The sequence below is a fragment of the Paralichthys olivaceus genome, chromosome 5 (assembly GCF_024713975.1).
Source record: "Paralichthys olivaceus isolate ysfri-2021 chromosome 5, ASM2471397v2, whole genome shotgun sequence".
In the NCBI taxonomy this organism is placed as follows: Eukaryota; Metazoa; Chordata; class Actinopteri; order Pleuronectiformes; family Paralichthyidae; genus Paralichthys; species Paralichthys olivaceus.
Genome location: NC_091097.1, coordinates 4,377,167 through 4,393,760, shown reverse-complemented (window position 1 = coordinate 4,393,760; position 16,594 = coordinate 4,377,167). Strand labels below are relative to the sequence as shown.

The following is a 16,594-nucleotide window of genomic DNA, read 5'->3' as shown; positions in this document are numbered from 1 at the left end:
TGCGAAGATACACAAGTCAGCAGAAACCCAGCCGCTGTGTGAGAGCAGCCCCACATTGAGGCATAAGCATGCTGTAATGCTTAAACATATGTGCTGTGTAACAGCCATATATGTGGGACATAATGTTTGCTCACATGATTAAATACAAACAAATACTGTCCATATTTGCCGTGTTGTGTTGTCACAGTAAATTCACGCAAGCAGGAAAAGTGTTGGGTTCCGTGGAGCTCCTGATAGGATTACAAAATGTTGTTTTTGCATTTCTGTTGTGTTGAGAACAAGGTGCATCATGTTTATTAGTGAAGTTTAGAGAGATTTATCTGGTTTTTAATCCTTGACAGATTCAGGGTAACCATTTTTAACTGCTCTGAGGCTTTATGCTAAGCTAGGCTAACAACGTCCTGACTCCAGGTCTGTACTTAAAACACAAACTAGGGTTGGCCCCAAAATTAAAAAAAAATTCCCTTTGTAATTTTAATTCACTTTATAGTGCCTCCAGGAAATAACCCTATGCCTGCACTCTAAAATCCAACACTGACAGAAACCTTTGTCTTCAGTAACAGTTCCACCTCGTCGTTGGTCCAAGCATAAAGATGCCTGGTCTTACTTTTCACCATCACTGTAATGTGTTTGTAGTATTGTCTATAACCAAACAACCAACTGCAAATAGACAATCTGCTTCCTGTTTACACTGGTGGAATATGATGTGATATGTGTTTTCAGGTGTGTAACTATTAGGCGTGTGGATGGAGATTATTTCTCATAAGGAGCTAAAACCGCCTGGAGAGGGATCATTTTGTGTAAAATATCATTTTCAAAATGAAAAACATATTAGATAGATGTAGGCTCTACACAACAGCATCGGTTTCAAAAAACAGGACTTTGTTTGCCTCTCAGGTTGTACTGCATACTACAAAGGACAGTGAACACCCCACAGATTCAAATTGATGATGCATTTTGTTTAATTTGTAGTTGACATTCAATTCTGATGTTTGTATATCCTGCACAACATTGCATGTTGTGCCAAGAAACTATGCAACTCCTATGTAGCAAGGGTCAAAAATCTTCCCTCGTTGTCTGACGTGACGTGAAAGCTGCTTTCAGACACTGAACTCCAGACAGACGATGCCTGATGAGATTTGAGAGCCTTTGGGGATAAATGCAGACGGTGGTGTTGATTTGCCCTTAAGAAAATTACATGATTACATATAGGCTCCACCCCTTGCCTGAATGTTCTCCTGCTGTGTTCCTCAGTCAAACTATTGAAAAAGTCCAAAGAAGTGTCTGGAGTCATCTAAAAATGGCTTAACATACTCTTCACAAATCATTACGGATATAATCTATATACCAAATGAGCAAGTCTCTGAAAATGTTCAGCTATTAGAGGTAAAAGTGCAGTAAACATGGAAAAACAAATTCTGAATCTCTAAGTACTTGAGTAAATAACAAACAAACTTCACCTCTTTCCACTGCAGAGAGTGTTTTAACAGCCAGTGTGTGTTTGGTTTTTTATTTATTTCTGCAGGGTTCATCAGTCCCTGTGGCAGCAGCAGCGAGTCGAGTGACCCAGCTTCAGCCCGACCGGCTTTACCTGTACATGGAGACCCCCAGCTGGGCAGGTCAGCATCTAAACAAACCCCTTATGTCTGTTTGCTGTGCACTTTAGGTCCTGTCCATCTGTATGTGTCTTAACTTACAACTAGTCCGACTTCAGATAGGCTTTCTTGGTGGAAAAGTTTTGGTTTGTTCAGCGTCACACTGCCTGAACCTCAGTTGGAATTGGAATACGTGTTTTGCTGCAAGATTACAAACAAGATCCAGTTGGAAATCAAATCATCCCACTATGATTGTCACAGTTTTCGTCTCCTTTGTGCCTCCTTGTTTCCAAATCTCCAAAACCACATCAACCACTCTTATCCACAGGCACTGATAAAAAATTAAGTATGATTTGTGATGACATTACCAATTTTCTTCTTATTCCTTTTCTTAAAAGACAATTTTGTTTGTTACCTTTCTGACAAAATCTGTTTCCAGAGCATCAAACATATTTTATTTTTCAGTTAGAAAAACTGAAATGTATTTCAGTGTAGAAGATAACTGTCAATCAACAGTAGAGCAGCCTCATCCAAGGTAATTCATTTACAGCTTTTCACACAAATGGTTTCAAATTCTGAACTTTATGGATTATAGTTCTACATGGTAGAAATATTTGCTTAATATCAGTCTTGATGAATCTGTCTAATAACTGCAGCAAAAATCTTTCTACTGATAGTTTCATACTCTTTAGACGTCAAATCCTTTTTGTTGAAGTATGGTTTTTGCAAATACTTCCTGAATTTATTCAAGCAGTTGCCTAATCTGATATAAAACTATTTAAAATGATTTTTTCTACTGCTAGGGTTAAGATTTGGTTTAAAAAAAAGTTTATTTCTGGAGTTTTTGGGTGCGGTCAGAGGTGCAACACACTCACACTCAAAACGTATAAAATTCCCGTTTAACTTCGACGACCCAAACAACCACCAGCCCAGCATCTTGCTGCTTCAGCCTTTGCTCCTGACACGCAGCAGTCATTATTCACACGGCTGCTGCAGCTCTTTTCCTGTTAAATGTAAATATGGGTTGTTTTGGGATATATGAGCAACTGATGCTGTTGTTTCTCCTGGGAGAAATGTGCTCCATTCATTTGGAAGTGTGACTCACATTTTAAGTGTGATTATCTGAGTGGTCCTTTTCTCGCCTGGCCTCACACGAGCAGCCGAACGCTCCAGAGTTTGAGGAAACGGCTTCACGCCTTCTCGCTGTGGATGCGCCCTTACTGTAATAAAGTCTGCATGTATGCACGCCTTACTCTCCCCTATTCGGCCATATTGTGCTAATGTGTGCTGGTTAAGTAGCGGAAGACTAGAGAAAGACTCTTATCCATATGCCTGAGAGCCCAGGAGTCAGTGGGATCTCTCCCCAGATGGAGCCCTCTGCCTCCCCACCCATCCTCCACGGAGCTATATAGCAGGTGGCAGCGAGGATCAATGGTCCTCCGCCATTACCTCTTCTCCACTTCACATCTCCAGCCTCATCTCCAGGGGGGGCCCGCGGCGCATGCGGCGCGTCTCGCTGCAGCACACCGGGAGAAATAGGGACGTTTTCCATTAGTCTAATTGCTCGGTTATAGTTCTATATTATTGCCGTGATCACCACTGTGGCTTGGTAATGATGGACCTCCCGTGCCCCCACGTATAGCTGGTGGGTGTTATGTCTCCCTCGTCACCGCCCATTGAAACTCCAGTTGCAGTGGGTGTAGGAGGAGAGAGTGAACTTAGCAGAGAAGAAAACAGGAGATAAACAGCTAAAAAAAAAAGAAAGGGAGAGAAAGTGCTCTTCAAATGTTTTGATGTAAGAGTTTAATCAAATAGCCTCAGCGATTTACATTCTCAACAGGTGCAGTGTTCAGTTGATTTATGGAATAAACACTGGAGTTCTAGTGCTTGTTCATTTGCCTCCGCTAAAAACTGGCAATATGGGGCTAATTTGCTATAATTTGCTGCTGCTGTGGCCACTGGTTAAGAATGTTTATACAATCATGATATAATAAGAAAAATGAAAATGAGTTTTTCATGCGGTTCAGGCCCCGTCACTCAGACTCGCTAAATGATAATTACATTCCTCAAGCGCTGTATTACATTTTACCCTCTTACATGGACTTTGTTCACATTAAATGGGGGAGTATCATTTTCATTTTTAAGGCGATATGACCCATTATTATTCCCACGTCTGAGCTTCCTCAGTACAGTAGAAGGTATTCCCCCCCATCAGCGATTACACGAGGAGACTTCCATCAGTCAGCAGATGAGGTGAGGATTATAATGAATTCATTTACCCTCAAAGACTCTGCCTTTCTTCTTTCTGTTTATAATATCCCATTTGCATACTGTAGTCTCTCATGTTCCAGACGTTGTAAAAGCTCCAGTCTTAAGCTGCGATGGACTAATCGCCGCTGAATGTTTCACAGCTGACCTGTAGCTCTCCCTGCAGGTCCGCACGTAATAGCGGCTTCCTGTTTTGGATTTTTGACTCATACAGGATCGTCACCGATTATTTTCGCTTTTTATTCTTAAGAAGGAGAAAATCCTTGGCCGTCATTCCTGCTTTTTGAATTTTGTATGGTGAGGTGTGGGTATTGATCTTTGCCTTTGCTCCAGGGGAGTGTGTTCACTTAAAAGGCCCACTGATGTAGTTGAGCTTATTAAACAAATAGGCCAGACAACAAGGCCACACTCTCTTTGAATCATGGAGGACGCTGGCTGTCTTAAAGCACCACTGTATCAAATATGAAACGCTCCGCTAACAAGGTGTGTAATCTATTTTAATCAGATCATATTTTATGAAACAAGGAGAAGGTTGAACTTAAGTAAGAGAGAAAGATGGAGATTATGGGGGGGCTGGGGATTGTATTTTGAAATTGGATGTGACAGCCGGGGACCATGACTTGATTTTACATGCATGGCTTTATAATGAAGCAACGCGAAATGGTCAGTTATGGTTAACTTTAGGGGGAGCTGGAGCCTTGCTGTAATGGGAGGCTAATTCAGGGCCCATAACGCCTTGACAGGCTGCAGAGCAGTGCAGGAATATGGAGAAGGATGTACATTAGAGGCTCTGGGGCAGAAGTAAAGGTCTGTATTTGTCTGCAAATTACCAGGTCGCCTGAGGATATAACAGGGTCAACAGCAGCGTGGCATATTTTTCCTGAGTGTACACAGACGTAAATACGATTCAGAAACACACTCGCTCAGACGTGGAGACTCGCTAACTCGCTCAAATCAAGTATCGCACAGGAGTGACTCCATATTGTCATCGCAATTCAGGCCATGATCCTTTTTATATATCTTTACACTCACTGAGTTCATAGGCGAGTGTTTTCAATCACAGTTTTTTTTCCCCTCTTGCGCCATAAATTGTTTCAGATCGTGTGACACTAGACTTGGTTATGAATATATGAATATATATACGCTCCAAAGACCTTAGGAAGCACCACTCGTCAGACAGGGTAATGGATAGAGAGAGATTATATACTGCTCTGGGAAGCACCACTTGTTAGCAAAAGCTTTGCCCAGATTTTAATGATCATAAGGAAACATCTAACACCAAATGTCTGCCAACAGCACTGAAAAGTACATTAAATTTGTGTTTTAAACACAAGCTGACAGTGTAATGCAGTTTCTCTCCCTTACAGTTATGGTAAATAATCAGAGAGATGTTGTGCACTGCTCTGGAGGGGCTGCACTTGTAAGAACATGTTTTGCAAACATTTCAGTTGCAACAACGCTTAATAGATAATCTTTATCAGTCAACGTCCGCAATGTTAAAACGCATGTTAAAGCTCTACAAGCTGACAGTGTAATAGAGTTCATGCTCGTCCTAAACAGAATCCCATGCTGCAGGAGGAATATCGCTCACTGCTCTTGGAGGCAGCGCTTGTTAGAGGCCAAGAAATTCTCCAGACATTAGTCACTGTAAGAGAAGCAAAACCAAGCATTTAATAAGAGAAATGTTCAAAAGTGAAGATGACAAGTGCCATATTGTGCAGCTCCCTTTGTTTGTATTGTGTTATGGCAGCTTTATACATTTTTGGGGCCTTGAGTGTGTTTCCAAGGCCTCTCTTCCACCGCCAGAGGGGCAATGAGGAAAAAGGATGGAAGAGGAGGAGGAGGAGCGGAGGGAGGGAGGAAGGGAAGGGGTGCCTGCGTCTTTAAAAGCTAGATGGAGTGAGGGAGTGGGGCGGACGGGTGGCTGGCAGAATTGTGCTGACGGCAGGGCTTTGGTTCAGAGCATGCCCATTAGAGGGAGCCATAAATCCTGGGCTCTCTGGGCCGGGCTGTGTCAGCAGTCCACTGAATGAATTGATTTTAAACGCCACTGAAAAAAAGAGAAAGTGCAAGAGAGAGAGACAGAAAGAGAGGGAGAGGGAGAGAGAGTGACTATTTAATTCACCCTCCGCCAGAAGCCCACACCCCGTTCCACCCCGCTTCTCAATTCAGGACTGTCGCTGAAAAGGGGGAGGAGAGAAGTCTAGAAACACTGAACCTGTCATCAGCAACAAGCCCAGGGCTGCACAGCCCCTACACGTTTGATTTAAACAGGAGGGAAACGCACAAACCCAATACATAATCCCAAATTCCATACAGCATTTGTTCTCTCCCACCCCTCTAATTTTTCCTCTCAGCCCTCTCTTTTTATATCTCTGCAAGAGAAATGAGACTTATCGTAAAAAAAAAAAAAAAAGAGTCGAAAAAAAAGGGGGTGCGGCGCTGCATTTGAAATTCAAATGTGTTGGATTTTGAAATTGATGTATGTGTTTATTCATTTACGAGCAGCATCCATGTGTGCATGCATTTATATATTATCAGCAGCAATGAAACGCTGCATAGAAGGCTCGCAGCCCATCTTTCTCCCCCGTGTGCCCCCTCGTCTTTGTTTCCTCCTCGAGCCACGGCTGCAGTGTTATGTTCGGCATCACAAAAAAATATGTCTGCAAATAGACACACAATAAATTGTGCATGAGGACCAGTTTCAGTCTTGTTTGTTTTTTTTCCTTCTTTCTTCATTATGTAAACACATTTAGTACCTGTACCAACTTTGTGGTGTGTCACACTTTCTACCCACGCCTTAACACCTCTGTGCGTGTACCTGTTGGAGTATTGTGATCGTGGTGGGGGAGTGCGAGTGTTGTGCTGCATTTGTACAACATTAAAGAGAGCAGTGTTACAAGACTCCACGGGGCCGGGCTGAGGACGCCAACCCTGCGTGAAACCTGCAGTGCAACTGGAATTCAGGGCGAGGGTAGGGCGTATTAAGTATGCAAATCAGTCACAAACTAATCGCATTAAAGTAGAACTCTGTACCACCCAGGGTCATCGAAAATAAGACAAAGGGCTGTTTTTGATCATTTTATTTATTCATCTTTGGATCGTTTCTCAGGGGTTTGTGAGATATTTGGCTGCCAGACTGCTTCCAATGTAGGAATACAGCATATTTAACTATGGTTGGGTTGTAGCCCATCAAACACTGGGCCTGGATTTCTTTACATAACTGGATTTTTCTTTTTTTTTGAGACCAATGACCAAAAAGACGGGAGTCCAGTTGTTTCTATTGATGTCAGCTGCTATGAATTAAATCAAAAGTTTAAAGCAAAAAAACTAACTTAAAGCTGCATTATTATTTATTTCGGCCAACAGGTGGCAGACAACAACAGGCTGACAGTCACATAGAAGGTGGTTCAAACTCCACCAACTAATGTGAACAATATTCTGTCTTCGTCTGATGGCTTCTTGGTGCTGCTCCGGTTTACATCTAATTCATCCTAGCTCGTTTGAGCTTCGACTTTAAATCCAAAACAATGAGCTGAAAGATAAAAGCTGCAGAGATGGCAATTTTCAACAAGTTTCTCTGGGTTTATTTACATGAGTGATCATTGGCAATACAAATATATTGATTAGTGCAGCTTTAAATAAGTAATTTTCTTTGCGTCTTTGGAATCATTCATTTGGAAATCAAATTTAGTAAAACGCTTACTCAATCTGTTCATGCCGAGTGTCGATAAACAATATCCCTGCACTGTTTGTGGAGAGGTTGGTTGCTGTTGTTGATAGTAGAAAGGGGAGGTGGGAGGGTTTGTGTGTGTGTGTGTGGGGGGGGGTCCTCTCTGGCTCATTACGCTGTTTAAAGAGCCGGGGCCTTCGAATCACCTGCCCGGCTCCACGCTTCAAACAAGCTCAGCCACCAGGGATCATACATCAACTTCTCCATCAGTCCCCCGGCTTCACTTTCCACCGCTCACATCCCAAACACACGACTCTCACATACAACCCACACAGCCAATGTGCAAAACGGATCGCATCGCTTGTTGAATACTGATGTCACGCCTGCTACAAAAAGAATAATAAATTAGTCACAAACCAGCCTCATGTTGTTATGCATGTGATCATGAATTTAATTGAACGCTTCCAGTGGACTTGCAGCAACCGAGGCCTCATCTGTGGCCGCAACATTCTTAATCCATGGCTCTCGCGTGTAACAAAAAAAGTGTTCTTTTTCATGCCTAATTATCCATGGGCTAAGGCATGAAGAGGACTCGCTGCATATTACTGTAAAGATTGTGAGGATATTTCACTTTGAAAAATGGCAAAGCACACAGGACTAAGGGCTTGATTACAAGGAGTGGGGCACACAGCCTCTACATCTTCCTTCCCTCATTTCAATTATGGCTGACTGGAGGCACGGCGCTGCCACTGTCCTCAAATAAAACTAAAATATGATAAAGCTGAAATATCAGGCCCAAGACCGCTGCAAGCCTCGAGCCGTGTAAGGCGCAGATACTCGGCACGTAATTACAACATTTGCCAATATTTTTTGACGGGATGTTCAACGTGGGTAGGAGTGAAAGGGGGAGGGATGGCGTGGAGAGTGTTTGTGACACATGATAAAAAGCACATTTGATTTCGCCTTCCTTATGGATAACAGGAGACGTGCCTGTGCAGACCTGCCACGGCACAAACCCCCCCCCCCCCCCCCCCCCCCCCGATGTGAAAGTGTAGGATAGCGGTGTTATTTTTAAGTTGCGAGATCATTACTCATGTGTAAAATACACGAGCTAAGAGAAGGGATCTGCTGTCATGGCAGAGGCATGTGGAGCGCCAAAAACAGCGCATCGTTTCCAGTTATACGTTCCATGAAAAAAAAAGGTGTTCCTGTGTTTGAAATGAGACCCCGTGGAACGACACCTCAACAATCCAGAAAGCTGCACGCAAATATTTATTTATTTTCTCTTTAATAGACAGAGAAATGTGCTACAAAGCAAATTCTTTATTCAACTCATGTTTGCCCTTTTAAACGCTGCCCTCTGCAACCCCCTGCAGAGGGAGGTGACGTGTAATGTGGCCGCTTTCTCACCGTGACGCCCCTCAACAAGGTGGATCTCCTCTGGTGCCCAGATCCCTCCGTGTCCTCAGCACCCCGGGCAGCCGCACACTGACCTCTTTTACGTCAGTGTTAATAACAGCCCGGCATGCTGACCGTGCCGTCAGTGCCATGCAGGGTCAGCGCGCCGCAGATCCAGGCTTTCCGGGGAAATCCCCTGTGATGTGCAGAGTCTCTGTGCTACAATGGGAGCATGAGAATGAATGCAAATTGACAGAGGATTTGCAATGAATGTAATCTATCTTAGCACATTTTAAATTTAACCGCTAATTGCTTTGAGAATAGCCCTGGTTCAAGCACTGTTTGCTTGTCAGGCTACGGCTTAGAACATAAACAATTTAGCAATTAAATTTAGCAGAAACACACATGTTTATGAAACGTGTGATTTGGGACCTGACATGTCAACTCTCAGCAGAGTCATGTCTGTATTATCTCTTTATAAATCCTCTCTTATGGCTGTGAGGAGCTGCAAGTTAATAGCACCAGTGTGGCCGTTAAACAGAAGCATTACTTAGTTTTCCGTAGTCGCTTTTTTTTTATTTATTTCTGTTTTGGAAATATTGATTAAAATTAAAGGGGAAAAAAATGTTTGAAGTCAGTTCCCTAAGATTTTAGATGTTATGTTTCAAAGAAGGCAAACTTAGATATTTTATTCTTGAATACGCGTTAGATTTTTGAAGTCCATTATTATTTTGAAGAACATAATATATCATTACATAGATCTGATCGTGCTCATCAAACGTGAATAACAACTAAAGCCTTCTCTTCCTCTGGCATGATTTACTGGACTCAGTCTCTTCAGATAAAGAATCTCAGGCTCTGTGTGTTGTTTTTTAATGTTTTTTTCTTCTTCTCAGACTGTTGAAGTAGCTCCAGCACCTGCTTTTCAAAGTGCAGGAGGAAATGTTTTGCAGAGGGAAGAGCCTCTGCAGCAAAATCAAGAACGATTCTGCCCCCTTTCACTCGTCACAGTGTGGGGGATTCAATCAAAAGTCTGCCCTGTGACCTGTTCTCTGAGAAACAAACAGCCAGCAGAGTCTCCGAAGACCAAAGCCATCAGAGGAGGGCGGCTCGTGTGCGAGCTAAATCGTGGCACCCTTCTGAAAGCTTCCATCACAGAAAAATTGTGAGTTGTCGCAGTGGAGAGTGACTAGCATGGCGGTACAATGATACATTGATGCAGTGAATGCCTCGGACAGTGCAGTAAAAGTGCTGAGGTTGAAATTAAGCTGTTATCTCTGGCATGTATCACTAGGGAGGCAAGAAGCAGTGGTGCAAAGGCAGCAGCCTGTTTGCTTTACTGTTATTGCCTCAGCACATCCGTCCTCGTCTGACTCTTTTCATGTCCGGACATTTTAAATGCATCTCTTAAGTTTGTTGATCTTTGATGTTTAGAGAACGATCTCTTCCTGTTTAAAAAAACATCAATCCTCTCCGGTTTTTCTTTTTTTTTCCCAAATTGAATTACAACTCTGCATGCAGCATTTCAACATCAATAAAACATTACCACCTTGATTTTAAGAAATTGGTGTGATTAACAGAAATAAACAAGGCCATCACTGAGAAAATGAGTGCTCTTATCCAGACTGAATGCTGCATTTTACACCGTGGAGCCCTAATTATTTCAGATTTTTACCGACCAACAAGTAAATTCATTGGAGTTTAATTCAAACATTAGTAAGCAGGTCACAGAAAATTGAAGAAAGTTACAGCATCTTGAAAATTGTACTTTACCGTGTATTGTTTTTACTTGCGCATTATCACAAGCTCATTAGTGTTTTGTCTCCTATTTTATCCTCACGTTCTAGTAATGAAAGCATAAACTACACAAACTGTCCTGGCATCAAGAGGATTTCATTCACTGTAGAGTGTCGACTCACAGCAGGAAACTAAACAAATTTGAATAGAGGTCATTAAATCATGTTATCATCAGCTTCAACCAACGTCGTACACCTCATCAAAAGTGTGAATATTTTGGTGGAGCGTAGAACAACGACCCTTCACTGTGTGCAACATGGGACTCATTTGGTGGCAAGTTATATTGCTTTATTTCCATCCCCTTCCCTTTGTCATTTTAGAATTGTGTTAAGTTACAAGAGTCAACCCTTCGTGTTGCAAACCTACTGGTTTACATTATTAATCGGTAGGATGATGCTGTTCTGTCAGTGCAAGCAGACAGCCCAGGAAAGTCTGATCAATAAACTACTCTCCATAGTAATTTCTCAACTTCAAAAAAGAAAGAAAATCCAAAAACATCAGAAAGTATAATGACGCTAAGTTTTTAGAACTACTCCCACACACACTTTCATGAAGTAGAAGCTATAATAGTCTCATTTGTTTACAAGTGAGGTAAACAAATGCATCACAATTAATTTGACAATGATGTATTAATGTTCAAAATGCTGCACATAGCACCTTTAAATAAAAAAACTATTTCAATGCATATTATCATATGGTAGACAGTGAGTAATATCCTGGAGGCACAACAATTGGTTGATGTGACAGAGCAAGATAATGACAAAAATCAACAGATTGTTCTTTAAAGATGGAGTAGAGATATCATCCTTCAAAGTTCGGACCTTAGCCTTTTCCGATTTTCTGAGAACATGAAGGGCATTACATTTTCTGGATCCCAAGATAAGTTTGCTCGTTAAAAGTTCAGGATGCTCGTATGTCATATTTGTCTGCCTCGGGTGCAGTGAGTGAAGGGGACATAGGTGGAGGTGCTGGTTCTGTCATGCCGTGCTGACACCCCCATGAGTAATCTGGTGCATGATAAACAGAGGGTCGAGGTGTCACAAGAACACCTCAGCGACTGGCACAAGGGTAATTACTCTTCCTGCGTGGGTGCAACTCAAAATTTTTGAACCTTTTCTTTCTCCAATCATACTTGATGGATTGAGTGGAAGAGGGCGATCATCTGGTTCTTAGCAGGCTCACTGAGCGTGGTAGGCCTCTGTTGATTAATGATATCTGCTGCAAGTCACCAAAAGCGGAAATTAAGTATTTCTGTTTAAATGCAACATTTGTCTCCTTTGCTGGTGTTGAGAAAGGCATTTGTCAAATTCCCCCGGCTTTGGCGAGCGGTGGATTTCCTCTGGGAGCATACGGGGAATTACACCCTACTTTCACATTAATGGCATTCAGTGTTCCTATTTTATATCTTGAATCCACATTTCGCCCTTTCACCTTTACAACGTATTTTGAATATGGAATTGTTCCCTTTATAAAAACCCTCAGGTTTAAGTATATTGTAGCTTTTCTTTTTCCACAGAAAGATGAGAAATGACCTTGGCTGTATGAAAGGAAGTGATTCTTGGTGGCATTTCTGTCTGTGGCAGGCACATGGGAGGGGTTGTGGTGGTTTCACTGGTTGAGTTGGGTTACCGTTTGTGCTGATGGCAAGCTCTGCCGTGCTGGAACAGAGCAGACTCCGGCTCCTGAGAAGACTAATGGTTACAGAGCCTGGCCATCGTCCAGTGCTGGCCCTTCCACTGCCTCTCCTGTCGCTGGGATATCATTACCTCCAATGTGTTACATCAGACTCGCTTGGTCAGGCTCTGAAACAGTCAATACTCCACAATTTAGAAAATCAGCCAAGTTTGCAGAAACAAAGAGGCAATATCGGAAATAAAGACGGATATATAATCTGACGCCAGGCATTTTTTCATGCTGGGTGAATTATTTGTCGTCCGGAAGGTGGGGACGTGGAAGGGGTAGAGAGGAAGGAGGGAAGGAGCCAGGGATCTGTCAGGGGTTAGAGGAGGTGGTCAAACGGCCTGAATAAACGTGCAAATCACAGCGCCCAACCACTGACCCTCCCCGTCTCATACAAGCAGCCTCTACTTTTTCCATCAATGGAAATCTAATTGCTTGAAAAGCGATCAATGGAAACTAAATTGGTTTTGTGTGGAAGCGCGCACGGAATAAGCACTGAGCTGTTTTAATGTGTGTTGGTTTTGCATCTTAAATCACGGTAATATTTGGAGCGAGGCCTCCACTCTCTGGAGGGGGTAAACTTTGGTAGTGTCGAGACACCGGGGAGGAGGCACTCAATCAAGCTCCTAATAAAAATCACAGGCTTAATTGTTTTCCCAAACTCATAAATCGTCCAGCTTAATGGGTTAATATTAAGACTTATACAAGGATGGTGGGGTGCTTGTTTCAGAGCGGCCGGGAGCTGCTCGTTGAGGAGCTGCGACCACTGATAACCCTCTAGTGATCTGATATGACTAATCCCCTCTAATCCTTAATACACTCCTTAACATGCTCCTAACTGACAGCAGTCGATATGGGTGCACTTCTCTGTCTTATCGCTGATCTCTTTGTCTTTGTACACTCTCTGCAGTGAAATTTGGTGTTACACTCATCCTTTTGACTATGGATCACTGGCACATCTGCACAAGTGTCACACATTTTAGCTAAGAGTGGTTCTTGATAAGCGAACGCTTGATCAGAGTTTTGAAATTGCTCTGACTTGCGGGGTTACCAAAGGGCTTGTACAAAGTCAAGAGCATTGGCGGGGGAGGAGTGGAAAGCCAGGCCCTTTTCTACTGCAGTATCCAAAACTGCTGCTTTTTTCCCTCACTAGTCTTTTCCCAGTGGACAGCTAGATGGACTGCACAGGAGGTTGGGATGTGGCTGGTGCCCGCCGATCGAGTAGCCTTACCCAGGAAAGAGCGGTCCCAGCAGAGTAATTTATTGACAGCATTGAGATGTGTTTCTGGCCAGGTGCTTCTCTCAGCCATCCCTCAGGTGCTTATCTATCAGTTATCAGTGCAGACAGAGCACAGACCCAGGTTGTATTTCTGTCTGCTATTGTAATTACATTGTAATTGATCCAAGGGTGTGCTGGGCAGTGCCCATGCAGTAGCTTTGCAAGGGCTTTCCTTTCTTTTGTTATCTGGAGAAGTGCTACAGCAGGGGTGGGGAACATTTTCCTATCAAGGGCCATTTCAAATTTTATAACATCCTTGGAGGGCCATACTAAATTATTGAACACATATATCACACTAACCTCTCTAATGCGATGGCTGGAACTGCTGCTCTTTGGTGAGGCGTCCGGCGTCACGTGGTAATGATGATGATGATGCTGGAGATGCTGCATCTGGTTGTAGCTACAATGGCGTGCTCAAAATATCCTTACCTTCAATGCATTCTCAGAGACAGTCATTTTTACCTCAAATCAAACTTGGCAGTGCTCTCACGCACCAAAATGTCTACTTAGCCTGCATGTGTTGTCGTGTTCTTTAGTGTTTTTTTTCAATAATTCAGTTGCTTATTTATGACAGTTCTTCAACAAAAACCTTCTCTCAGGCAAGCGCTGACCTCCAAACACAAATGTCCGAATTTTTTCTGGAACCTTCTTGTGAGCCTGAGCAGTTGAGTGTGTCGATGACATTTCCTTGACACACGATGGAAGCAAAAACAAAAAAATGAATTAATAATAATAATCTCATGATGATAAAGAGAAGCCAAACAAGTCGAAGATGCCAATAAGGATGTCAACTTGGAAAGATTCAAGAGTTTTAGGGTGATAAGTGCTGACACTGGTGATGTAAAAAAAACCATGTGATTTCCACAAAGGAATTTATACTCATCGCCCTGCCTCTTATATACTCTACCCTTGCTCCACTGGACACTTTCCTATTGTTGAGAATGTGTCAGACTTGAGTTAAAGTGACTAAAACAACAGTTTTTCCAATTCAAGTTGGTGAAAGCAAAAAGGCTCCTTCGCCAACTCTCTTTCCATAAGAAATTTCAGCTTCTTAGTGCCTTCGTACCACAAAACATGCCTGCATAATATTGTCATAATGAGGTCTTGTAGTTGTCTTTTGTTGGACACCCAAATAACCATCTAAATTCATATTTCTAGTTGTAATGATGCTCAAGATTGGCCTTTTTCACCTGAGTCTTCACAAACGAGACACACTGACTTGCCTCTTATTTAAGGGACAAAAGGGATGTCCATTTCTCTGAGAAAGTGTAAAATTCTGCAGCATTAGCAATGACATGTAACTGCAACATAAGATTTTATTATAGCGAATGAGAATTTTCGTATATTTGTCATATTATTTTATCCGTTTTTTACGACTTTTGGAGGTTTGAGGAAAGAAAACCCTACAAAACAAACGTTGTTTTGTTACCATGCACATTTATAATCATTCTAAGAAACCTCAGACAGACAGAAATGCTTAGATGCCAATATCTGCTTTATTGGAATTAATGTTGATCCTGTAAATCCGAGAGCGTGTCTTTTCAGTATGTGTGCCGTCACTCTCACAACAACAAACAGCACGGTTCGTGTATCATTCCAATCACGCATATTAAGCAGCCCTCGCCACCCATCAATCTTCCTCCCGCCATTTTGTAACTGATGCCGAAATGATGTTATAAACGATGTTTGAAAATATCCCCACACCGCCCTGCATCAGCATTCTGAAGGCCTATCAGATGTTCTCCGCACACATCTGTGAGCTGTACTCACCTCCGGGAAATTAGCAATCAACCTTTTACCAGCCAACACCTGTGTAAGGAACACAACATTTCCCCCCATCCAGCCGCTCGTAATGTCAGGTCACACACCCCGCACGGCCGTTGTGTCGAAAATGTTATTGTTATGTAGATAGTAATTTCACATTGCTAATCACTGTCGTGGCATGTAATTTGCATGTCGGCTCCTTCTGTGTAACAGCAAGTGCGTCAAAGCAGTGCTGAAACCATCTGAAAACAGCGTTCGTCGATGCTGTTGCAGCTCTTGAAGCTCTTGTGCAGTCTAATGTAAGTATGCACGCTCTCCCTCATGATCCCTCATTTATCATTTTGACACTGGCTACTTTTTTGAAGTGGAGAAAAATGTTGCAGTCAGCTCTTCCTTTGGTCTCGGAAAATATGTGCGAATGAGTGCGTGTGTGTGTGTTGCACATGCACGTTTTCAACTGCTTGTGGGAGATAGAGCAAAATAATGTGTGTGTGTGTGTGTGTGTGTGTGTGTGTGTGTGTGCGTGCCAGTACAATAGTGTGTGTTTGTGTGCATGCATCAGTATGATTAAGGAGCATGGGAACATGGCACTGGCTATTTACTGCTGATAAACCAGAGTGTGCATATATTGTTGTATTGCATCGCCATTTCTCGATGGCTTGTTATTCTTCTTCTGATGCTCCATCTATCCTGCTTTATGTAAGACAAATTGTATCCTATTTTAAGAAGCTTGTTGACCTGATACAGAAAAAAAAACCAACTGCTTCAAAACTGTTAATATTTTTTTTCTCTATCCTACAGCACATTTTACCTCACTTAAGTTAACTTTGCATTACTGTTCGATGTCATTTCGGCACCTTTCAGTCCAATTATGACCCACAAACGATGTTTGGCAGAACTCTTGACATTTACCTGAGCTTGGACTAATATTCCTGTTAAATTGCATCAATAGGTATCTGAATAGGTATCTATATTGATTGCTTTGGAATCGATTGCTGACATTATGATCCCTCTTACAGTGTGCTGGTGGAGAGCCTCTGATAAACAGTCTGATCCATCTAGCTGCACAGGGGGATAATGTTACTTTGCCTTTCTGTGTGTGTGTGTGTGTGTGTTTGTGCGTGCGTATGTGTGTATTGG

General features: G+C 42.5%; 1 protein-coding gene across 6 annotated transcripts in view; it reads left to right on the top strand.

Moving 5' to 3' along the window:
- LOC109634329 (RNA binding protein fox-1 homolog 3-like) overlaps nt 1-16,594 on the top strand; it is a 391,336-nt gene that overhangs the window by 201,134 nt on the left and 173,608 nt on the right. For all 6 annotated transcript variants that reach the window (XM_069524959.1, XM_069524962.1, XM_069524964.1 and 3 more), the window contains one exon: nt 1,526-1,619. In XM_069524959.1, the coding sequence (XP_069381060.1) occupies nt 1,598-1,619 (22 nt within the window). In that variant the 5' untranslated portion in view covers nt 1,526-1,597. The remainder of the gene's footprint in view (nt 1-1,525; nt 1,620-16,594) is intronic.